The 10512-nt window shown below is 34.3% G+C and overlaps 2 protein-coding genes across 6 annotated transcripts; both read left to right on the top strand.

The window, feature by feature from the left end:
* The first annotated feature begins 567 nt into the window (after nt 1–567).
* On the top strand, nt 568–3504 carry LOC123224525 (alpha-dioxygenase 1-like). 3 transcript variants are annotated; one of them, XM_044648225.1, is made up of 11 exons: nt 637–681; nt 785–914; nt 963–1048; nt 1178–1327; nt 1428–1564; nt 1688–1901; nt 1983–2128; nt 2237–2464; nt 2578–2780; nt 2875–3118; nt 3232–3504. In XM_044648225.1, the coding sequence occupies exons 1-11, from the start codon at nt 652–654 to the stop codon at nt 3455–3457; spliced, it is 1794 nt and encodes a 597-aa protein (XP_044504160.1). In that variant the 5' UTR covers nt 637–651; the 3' UTR covers nt 3458–3504. The 3 variants fall into 3 exon arrangements, with proteins under 3 accessions (XP_044504159.1, XP_044504160.1, XP_044504161.1); XM_044648226.1 differs by adding an exon at nt 1106–1120 and having other exon boundaries at nt 646–681; nt 785–1048; XM_044648224.1 differs by having other exon boundaries at nt 568–681; nt 785–1048.
* Nucleotides 3505–6385: 2881 nt separating this feature from the next.
* Nucleotides 6386–9352, top strand: LOC123224526 (alpha-dioxygenase 1-like). Of its 3 annotated transcripts, none has more exons than XM_044648228.1 (11): nt 6455–6499; nt 6603–6732; nt 6781–6866; nt 6996–7145; nt 7246–7382; nt 7506–7719; nt 7801–7946; nt 8055–8282; nt 8396–8598; nt 8693–8936; nt 9050–9352. In XM_044648228.1, the coding sequence occupies exons 1-11, from the start codon at nt 6470–6472 to the stop codon at nt 9273–9275; spliced, it is 1794 nt and encodes a 597-aa protein (XP_044504163.1). In that variant the 5' UTR covers nt 6455–6469; the 3' UTR covers nt 9276–9352. The 3 variants fall into 3 exon arrangements, with proteins under 3 accessions (XP_044504162.1, XP_044504163.1, XP_044504164.1); XM_044648229.1 differs by adding an exon at nt 6924–6938 and having other exon boundaries at nt 6464–6499; nt 6603–6866; XM_044648227.1 differs by having other exon boundaries at nt 6386–6499; nt 6603–6866.
* Nucleotides 9353–10512: the final 1160 nt, after the last annotated feature.

A 10512-nucleotide genomic window follows, 5' to 3' on the forward strand; every position in this document is an offset into this window, starting at 1 on the left:
AATCAAACTTAATAAATGTGTCTCACCGGACCCGCCCTTGTCTTTTTCTCAGTTGTCCCTTTTTTATCTTAGTTTTAAAGTTGACATATTTTTTTAATTTATGCCATTCAATTTTTAATTAGAATTTTTAGTGAGACGTAAAGGTGGACAGTATGCACAACCATATTTTATCTTTTGTCAGACATGCATATTGTTTTGTTTAAGAAGAAAAAGGTAAGGTAAGATGGGATTGGTCTTATTATATATCTAATAATGTTAAGTATACATTAAATTATGTAAACCTAACAATTATAAATATTAAACGAATACATATAGAAGAATTCATTCACTTAAAAAATTAATTAATTATCATTTCATTATGCATCTTGACATCGGCCATCCACAGTCAATTCTGCAACAGTTATGCATTGCATGAGCGCCTAACTCCTCTTTGGAGCCTTGCGCTTGTATGAGCGCCTATAATACTTACACACATGAACAATAATTTTCAAGCAGTACCCCTAAAAATTAACTTTGTTTCAAGTAATGGCTTTCATCAAGTTTCTCCTCTTGATGCCGCTCCTCTTTATGCTTCTAGCTTTCATCAGGTCTCTCTTCTTGTCGTCTCTGCATCATTTCATACGCAAAGACTTCCATGAGATTGTCTCCCGAATGACTCTCCTCGATAAATTTCTCTTCCTTGTAATATATCCCTCCAATTTCAATATTTAAAATTTTAAGTTATTATTACTGTAATTTCCATCTCAAATTGACATTCTTACTATTAAATATTATTGTCGTACAGATTGTGCATTCCATTGATAAGCGGGGAATGTGGCATCGTTTACCAGTGTTCTTAGGCCTATTTTATCTTGAACTACGTCGACACCTCAACCAGCGCTATAACTTGTTCCACGTCGGTAAAACTCCAATCGGTGATACGTTCCGTCCTGAGGATTTTCCTTACAGGACGGAAGATGGAGAATTTAATGATCCCATGAATGCAATAACCGGCAGCCAAGGAACTTTCTTTGGCAGGAATATTCTCCCCGTTGATCAGGAAAAAGAGGTGATATTTCTTTATTCTCTCATAGTCATTATTTATTTCTAGCGGAAATCAAAGTAGTGGTATTGTAAACAAGTCAACATGATAGCATAATTAGATTAACTTGATTTTAATGATCACAACATTGTTCAGCTACTTAAACCAGATCCAATGGTGGTCGCCACGAAACTTCTAGCAAGAAGAAGTTTCGTAGACACAGGAAAGCAGTTCAACATGATAGCAACTTCTTGGATCCAGTTTATGATACATGATTGGATTGACCACATGGAGGATACCAATCAGGTAATTAATTTGTATGTTTTGCAGGATATAATGCAAGCTTCCATTTAGAAATATATTGACGATTAATTATTTCACTGGCAAAAATAACATTATATTGCAGATGGAGCTGAAAGCACCCGCTGAAATTGCGAGTCAATGCCCTCTTAAAACTTTCAAGTTCTACAAGACAAAGGAAGAACTAACCGAATCTGATTCTGAAATCAAAAGAGGTCATATAAATATTCGAACACCTTGGTGGTAAGAGATTAATTCATAAATTAATGAACCAAGCATCTCTAAAGCTTCTTAAGCTAATTACAATATTGAATTGGCCTAAAATAATTAAATATGATATAAAAATTATTCATGGTGAACTTGAAGGGATGGAAGTTCTATATACGGAAACAACGCAGAGGGATTGAAAAGAGTGAGGACTTACAAAGACGGGAAGCTTAAATTATCAGAAGATGGTCTTCTTCTTCACGACGATAATGGAATTTCTGTGACAGGAGATGTTCGCAATAGCTGGGCAGGTGTCTCAACATTGCAGGCTCTATTCGTTAAAGAACACAATGCAGTTTGTGACGCCCTCAAGGTATGAATTTTACATGCATGCAGAAATATACTTATTTATTAATTTAATTAATTAATTTATATTTTTCGTGGATATTTTCAGAAAGAATATCCTCATTTTGACGATAAAGAGCTTTATCGTCATGCTAGGCTAATAACTTCGGCTGTAATTGCAAAGATCCATACAATTGATTGGACAGTGGAGCTCCTCAAAAGTAATACTCTACTTGCCGGGATGCGAGCAAACTGGTAGCTAGCTAGATATATAATTAACAATTCTTTGCATGCATTTGTGATCAAGATGCATATATGATTCAGTTTGATGGCTAATTAATTGTTTTGATGTATTAATTTCAGGTATGGATTATTGGGGAAGAAATTTAAGGACAAATTTGGACATGTTGGGGGATCCATATTAAGTGGATTGGTTGGCTTAAAGAAGCCTCAATATCACGGTGTTCCATATTCATTGACGGAGGAGTTTGTCAGCGTCTATCGCCTCCACTCTCTTCTACCAGATGAATTTGAAGTCAGGGATCTCAAGGCTGAACCAGTAGCAAACAAGTGTCTACCCGTGATTTTAAAGTAAATCATTCTGCCATCTAGGCTTCTATGTCTTTTTTTTTTTCAATTGTTCGTTAATATTATTATTTTTACTTTTACCAATACAATTTTTTGTGGCTTGACTAAAATAAAAGGATACCAATGGCAAATATGGTTGGGCTTAAGGGAGAAAATTTTTTATCAGGAATTGGATTCGAAAAGCAAATTGTTTCAATGGGTCACCAAGCTTCTGGCGCCTTAGAGCTTTGGAACTATCCTGTGTGGATGAGGGACCTTATAGTACAAAATGTGGACGGCAAAGACAGGGTTGATCACGTGGACATGATAGCTCTTGAAGGTGAAATTATCATATCACCGCTTTTACCTCATCGTTTGACTGTGTATGTGCAATTTGGAGTGGAGCTGACTATTGAGTTGGTGTATAATTGCAGTTTACAGGGACAGGGAGAGAAAAGTTGCGAGGTACAATCAATTCCGCAGAGCCTTATTATTGCTTCCCATCTCCAAATGGGAAGATCTAACAGATGATCAGGAAAAGGTTCAAGTTCTCCGTGAAGTTTATGGCGATGATGTTGAAGAGCTTGATCTGCTAGTAGGCCTCATGGCCGAGAAAAAGATCAAGGGTTTCGCCATTAGTGAGACTGCATTCGTAATTTTCCTGGTGATGGCTTCCAGGTGAAAAAAAAGAAACTTGTGAATTTCCTCAAAGTTCTAATCACACGTCTTTGTGTAATATATAAAGTTAGTTCCTTATGAGATTTCATTTGGATTATGGTTTTGTCTTGTAGGAGACTTGAAGCTGACAGATTTTTTACAAGCTATTTCAATGAAAAAACATATACTGCGAAAGGATTGCAATGGGTGAATAACACAGAGAGCCTTAAAGATGTATTAGACCGCCATTATCCGGAAATTACAAAGAAATGGATGAACTCAACAAGCGCATTTTCTGTTTGGGACTCACCACCAAATGCCCACAATCCTATCCCTCTCTACCTTCGTATGCCATATTGAAACTTTATGTTTATGCTCAATTGATGAATAATTGTTTTGTTCAACAAAACGGGTGTTTGTTAGGTGTGTTTTTTGTCTTTGAAGTGCATCTCCTGAGAGATATTTGTCGTCGTTTTGAGTTATGCTACAGGAATAAATTTGATTTTTAGAATGTATGTTGTCTACGTTGAAACGTATTTAATAAAAAATAAGAAGAACATTACATTATGAAAAACAATTTATATCAATAGTTTATACATGTAACACATGGCCTTAATTAATATATCACGGTAGCCTGAAAATGATAATCCAAGTATTTGATCCTCCATACATTAAGGTAAATCCAAGGAGATTGAATTTGCTGGAAAGTTTCCTAATTGTACTAACATTAATTAAGTTTTAATTTTGTAAAACCAGGTTTTATATCGGGATATTGATTAAAATAAGCACCAATTTTTTCACTTAAACTTTTTTAAGTAAACTTACGTTAATTTTACTTAAAAAAGTTTAGGTTAATTACATTTCCTTATCGGCTAATTTCATCACCTTCTCGGTTAATTACATTAAAATATTTTTTTCTACTAACCTATGGGCATTCTTTATTTGTTAGGTTATAATTTGAAAATTCAAAAACTTATTTAAAATGATCAAATTTTTATTATAATATAGATTGAAATGAAAAGATTAACATAAGTGCGAAGAAGGGTGTGTGAGGGTGTGCACAAGTGCGTAAGGGTGTGTAAAATGCGTAGAGTGCATAAATGGTGCGTAAAAGGTGTGTAGGGTGCGTAAAGGGTGTGTAAAACTCATTTTATCCATATATATATATATATATACACACACTCTCTTCGCACCTCTATATTATATATATTTATATATAATAATATAATATAATATTTAAAAAATATATAACAATATAATATATATTTAAAAATAATAATTATTATTATTTTTATATATTATATTAAATATTATATTATATTATATTATATAACTCACGCATCTTATATACCTTTAACTCATTTTACTCACCCTATACACTATTTATGCATCCTTTATACATCTTACACATCCTTTACGTACCTTACGCACCCTTTACGCACTCTATGCACCAGTAGTTCACACTTATTATTTTCCTTGCTTATGCTCATATTTTTGTTCCTATCTGTATTTGAATAAAAATTTGTCAATTTTCAAATATGTTTTAAATCCTTGAAATATGACTTACTGAATCTTCAAATCAGAACTTATCAAATTTTTGAAAAAAACTATACCAAATTTAACGTAATTAACCGAAAGTGACGTAAATAGGCGCGCATAGGCACAATTCAACCTTGCCTGTTGTGATCTTTCGACGATCTTTGACAAAAGTAGGGTTTTAGAGGGTCATTGTTGTTATTTCTTTCCCCAATAGTAAGGAGGCAAGGAAATTAGAAAAGTCTATCACTACCCAAAAGTTACGAAATTTTGAAACAAAATATGGACAAATTATGTATAATTTTCCCCTATTTCTTAATTACAGAGAGGATAAGTAATCAGAATTGCTTTTTGCATTAATCTATTTTGAAGATAACTTATTATCTACTCTACTGAAAGTTGAAGACATATTCTCCCTAACCATTAACACATAATCACTGATATTTTTGTTTAAATTACATAGAGACGAAATGAGGATTTACATGTAAACAAGATTAGAATGAACTTGAACCGATTCGAATTTAACTAGAATTTTACTTGAGCTCAACTCAGTATAAAGGGAGTCAAGTCCGTGCTGGAGAGGTTTTAAAAGATATGAGCCTTGATATATTGAGCGATAATTGAGCTCGGCTTGCATGGGCTTGGAGCTACAGAAACAAGCTTGAGGCTATGCAAACCAAATATATATATATTAGTTTTGAAAAAAGCTCAATACAGACAACTTGAACAAATAATAAAATTTATATACTATAGATCTTCCAATTACTCCTTATAGATTATTTAATTTCAATCACACTTTTAAAGAAGTTGCATCGGCTATAATAATTCTACCTTGGCTAAACTGTCCATTTGTGCTGTTACATTATTTTAAGTAATTAATCCCAACTCAGAATATGAAGTCATTGGTAGTATATTTTCAAGGGGTACATCCAGTTGTAGTTCCAATCCCTGAAAACAAAGATTATCAATCCCGCATCAAATTGTAATTGACCATTAATTATCGGTTTTGCGTTTTTAATTTCTTGCTTCAGGTATGAATTCTTCTAAATAATGAAACCCGACTATAATGTGTTTATGAATGTGGGAGAGCATTTTTATGTGATATACATGGAAATCAGATTCATTATTTTTCCACATCCTGTTCCAAGCGTGTGTTCTTCTAATTAATCAAACTTAAAATCTTAATAAATGTGTCTCACCGGACCCGCCCTTGTCGTTTTCTCAATTGTCCCTTTTTTATCTTAGTTTTGAAGTTGGCATATTATTTTAATTTCTGCCATTCAATTTTTAATTAGAATTTTTAGTGAGATGTAAAGGTGGTTAGTATGCACAACCATTTCGCAATACCATATTTTATCTTTTGTCAGACATGCATATTGTTTTGTTTAAGAAGAAAAAGGTAAGGTAGGATGGGATCGGTCTTATTATATATCTAATAATGTTAAGTACACATTAAATTATGTAAACCTAACAATTATAAATATTAAACGAATACATATAGAAGAATTCATTCACTTAAAAAATTAATTAATTATCATTTCATTATGCATCTTGACATCGGCCATCCACAGTCAATTCTGCAACAGGTTTGCATTGCATGAGCGCCTAACTCCTCTTTGGAGCCTTGCGCTTGTATGAGCGCCTATATATACATACACACATGAACAATAATTTTCAAGGAGTACCTAAAAATTAAATTTGTTTCAAGTAATGGCTTTCATCAAGTTTCTCCTCTTGATGCCTCTCCTCTTTATGCTTCTAGCTTTCATCAGGTCTCTCTTCTTGTCGTCTCTGCATCATTTCATAAGCAAAGACTTCCATGAGATTGTCTCCCGAATGACTCTCCTAGATAAATTTCTCTTCCTTGTAATATATCCCTCCAATTTCAATATTTAAAATTTTAAGTTATTATTACTGTAATTTCCATCTCAAATTGACATTTTTACTATTAAATATTGTTGTCGTACAGATTGTGCATTCCATTGATAAGCGGGGAATGTGGCATCATTTACCAGTGTTCTTAGGCCTATTTTATCTTGAACTACGTCGACACCTCAACCAGCGTTATAACTTGTTCCACGTCGGTAAAACTCCAATCGGTGATACGTTCCGTCCTGAGGATTTTCCTTACAGGACGGAAGATGGAGAATTTAATGATCCCATGAATGCAATAACCGGCAGCCAAGGAACTTTCTTTGGCAGGAATATTCTCCCCGTTGATCAGGAAAAAGAGGTGATATTTCTTTATTCTCTCATAGTCATTATTTATTTCTAGCGGAAATCAAAGTAGTGGTATTGTAAACAAGTCAACATGATAGCATAATTAGATTAACTTGATTTTAATGATCACAACATTGTTCAGCTACTTAAACCAGATCCAATGGTGGTCGCCACGAAACTTCTAGCAAGAAGAAGTTTCGTAGACACAGGAAAGCAGTTCAACATGATAGCAACTTCTTGGATCCAGTTTATGATACATGATTGGATTGACCACATGGAGGATACCAATCAGGTAATTAATTTGTATGTTTTGCAGTATATAATGGAAGCTTCCATTTAGAAATATATTGATGATTAATTATTTCACTGGCAAAAATAACATTATATTGCAGATGGAGCTGAAAGCACCCGCTGAAATTGCAAGACAATGCCCTCTTAAAACTTTCAAGTTCTACAAGACAAAGGAAGAACTAACCGAATCTAATTCTGAAATCAAAAGAGGTCATATAAATATTCGAACACCTTGGTGGTAAGAACTTGATTCATAAATTAATGAACCAAGCATCTCTAAAGCTTCTTAAGCTAATTACAATATTGAATTGGCCTAAAATAATTAAATACGATATAAAAATTATTCATGGTGAACTTGAAGGGATGGAAGTTCTATATATGGAAACAACGCAGAGGGATTGGAAAGAGTGAGGACTTACAAAGACGGGAAGCTTAAAATATCAGAAGATGGTCTTCTTCTTCACGACGATAATGAAATTGCTGTGACAGGAGATGTTCGCAATAGCTGGGCAGGTGTCTCAACATTGCAGGCGCTTTTCGTTAAAGAACACAATGCAGTTTGTGACGCCCTCAAGGTATTAATTTTACATGCATGCAGAAATTTACTTATTTATTAATTTAATTAATTAATTTATATTTTTCATGGATATTTTCAGAAAGAATATCCTCATTTTGACGATAAAGAGCTTTATCGCCATGCTAGGCTAGTAACTTCGGCTGTAATTGCGAAGATCCATACAATTGATTGGACAGTGGAGCTCCTCAAAACTAATACTCTACTTGCCGGGATGCGAGCAAACTGGTGGCTAGCTAGATATATAATTAACAATTCTTTGCATGTATTTGTGATCAAGATGCATATATGATTCAGTTTGATGGCTAATTAATTGTTTTGATGTATTAATTTCAGGTATGGATTATTGGGGAAGAAATTTAAGGACAAATTTGGACATGTTGGGGGAGCCATATTAAGTGGATTGGTTGGCTTAAAGAAGCCTCAATATCACGGTGTTCCATATTCATTGACTGAAGAGTTTGTCAGCGTCTATCGCCTCCACTCTCTTCTACCAGATGACTTTGAAGTCAGGGATCTCAAGGCTGAACCAGTAGCAAACAAGTGTCTACCCGTGATTGTAAAGTAAATCATTCTGCCATCTAGGCTTCTATGTCTTTTTTTTTTTCAATTGTTCGTTGATATTATTATTTTTACTTTTACCAATACAATTTTTTATGGCTTGTCTAAAATAAAAGGATACCAATGGCAAACATGGTTGGGCTTAAGGGAGAAAAAACTTTATCAAAAATTGGATTCGAAAAGCAAATTGTTTCAATGGGTCACCAAGCTTCTGGCGCCTTAGAGCTTTGGAACTATCCTGTGTGGATGAGGGACCTTATAGTACAAAATGTGAACGGCAAAGACAGGGTTGATCACGTGGACATGATTGCTCTTGAAGGTGAAATTATCATATCACCGCTTTTACCTCATCATTTGACTGTGTATGTGCAATTTGGAGTGGAGCTGACTATTGAGTTGGTGTATAATTGCAGTTTACAGGGACAGGGAGAGAAAAGTTGCGAGGTACAATCAATTCCGCAGAGCCTTATTATTGCTTCCCATCTCCAAATGGGAAGATCTAACAGATGATCAGGAAAAGGTTCAAGTTCTCCGTGAAGTTTATGGCGATGATGTTGAAGAGCTTGATCTGCTAGTAGGCCTCATGGCCGAGAAAAAGATCAAGGGTTTCGCCATTAGTGAGACTGCATTCGTAATTTTCCTGGTGATGGCTTCCAGGTGAAAAAAAAGAAACTTGTGAATTTCCTCAAAGTTCTAATCACACGTCTTTGTGTAATATATAAAGTTAGTTCCTTATGAGATTTCATTTGGATTATGGTTTTGTCTTGTAGGAGACTTGAAGCTGACAGATTTTTTACAAGCTATTTCAATGAAAAAACATATACTGCGAAAGGATTGCAATGGGTGAATAACACAGAGAGCCTTAAAGATGTATTGGACCGCCATTATCCGGAAATTACAAAGAAATGGATGAACTCAACAAGCGCATTTTCTGTTTGGGACTCACCACCAAATGCCCACAATCCTATCCCTCTCTACCTTCGTATGCCATATTGAAACTTGATGTTTATGTTCAGTTGATGAATAACTGTTTTGTTCGACAAAACAGGTGTTTGTTAGGTGTGTTTTTTGTCTTTGAAGTACATCTCCTGAGAGATATTTGTCGTCGTTTTGAGTTATGCTACAGGAATAAATTTGATTTTTAGAATGTATGTTGTCTACGTTGAAACATATTTAATAAAAAATAAAAAGAACATTACATTATGAAAAATAATTTATATCAATAGTTCATACATGTAACACATGGCCTTAATTAATATATCACTGTAGCCTGAAAATGATAATCCAAGTATTTGACCCCCCTTACATTAAGGTAAATCCAAGGAGATTGAATTTGCTGGAAAGTTTCCTAATTGTACTAGCATTAATTAAGTTTTAATTTTGTAAAACCAGGTTTTATATTTTAGAATCTATGTAGCTAATTGTGTAACAACTAGTGATATGCAAAGCACTTGATGAAAATTCACTGCATAAAAGGGTTTTTAGTGAATGAAGAAAAAAGAGAATAAATATCTGACATGTTAAAAGTAAGATTTTTCAATGATTTTAGTGAAAAATTATTTATTCTCCTATAAAAAGTTTTAAAATATGTATTTCTTAACAATAACCTTCTTAAGTTTCTCAGTACAAATTAATAAGCCAGTTAATATCTCATTAGAGCAGCTAGCACAAAATTACTTAAGCTAAAATATGTAATAGATACTGCTATTTACGTTAAATTATGTAAAATAAAACAATACTCTTTTAACCCCTAGTTTTTTTTCTTTTTTGTTGGGGGGGGGGGGGGGGGGGGGGGGGGGGGGGGGGGGGGGGGGGGGGTGGGGTTGGGGGCAGTTGGTGTGGGTGGTGGTGGGGTGGACGGGAGAGGAGGGGGGCGTGCTAAAAAGCCATAACTAGAATCGTTGAGTGCCAGACTTTCCTTTTTAGTTTCGGCTCTTAACCAAGGCAAATTCTGGTTCTAGTTTTTGTGGAATTGAGGTTGAAGATATCGCAAGGGTGTAATTACTAATTTTTAAAGCTTTAGGGTGTTTATAAAATTTTTTAGAATTACACCATTGGTAGAGATTGATGACGTGATAGTGGTGTGTCTGCTACGCATTAGAATTTGGCATTGTTTGTGATATATTATAAAGGGAAAAGGATTATTTCTCACCCAAGTTTTAGTCTTATCTCAAAAGTATACCCATTCCTGATAAAAAATCTAAATATCCATCCAAAGTTTAATCTGTTTGGA

This window comes from Mangifera indica, chromosome 8 (assembly GCF_011075055.1).
Source record: "Mangifera indica cultivar Alphonso chromosome 8, CATAS_Mindica_2.1, whole genome shotgun sequence".
Classification (NCBI taxonomy): Eukaryota; Viridiplantae; Streptophyta; class Magnoliopsida; order Sapindales; family Anacardiaceae; genus Mangifera; species Mangifera indica.

Excerpts from the sequence above, each read along its gene's own strand:
- LOC123224525 (XM_044648224.1), top strand. The coding sequence starts at position 568 with ATGCTTCTAGCTTTCATCAGGTCTCTCTTCTTGTCGTCTCTGCATCAT. Across the intron at positions 1,049-1,177 it reads CCGTTGATCAGGAAAAAGAG|CTACTTAAACCAGATCCAAT; the intron begins GTGATATTTCTT and ends AACATTGTTCAG. Across the intron at positions 2,465-2,577 it reads TGTCTACCCGTGATTTTAAA|GATACCAATGGCAAATATGG; the intron begins GTAAATCATTCT and ends CTAAAATAAAAG.
- LOC123224526 (XM_044648227.1), top strand. The coding sequence starts at position 6,386 with ATGCTTCTAGCTTTCATCAGGTCTCTCTTCTTGTCGTCTCTGCATCAT. Across the intron at positions 6,867-6,995 it reads CCGTTGATCAGGAAAAAGAG|CTACTTAAACCAGATCCAAT; the intron begins GTGATATTTCTT and ends AACATTGTTCAG. Across the intron at positions 7,947-8,054 it reads GCCGGGATGCGAGCAAACTG|GTATGGATTATTGGGGAAGA; the intron begins GTGGCTAGCTAG and ends TATTAATTTCAG.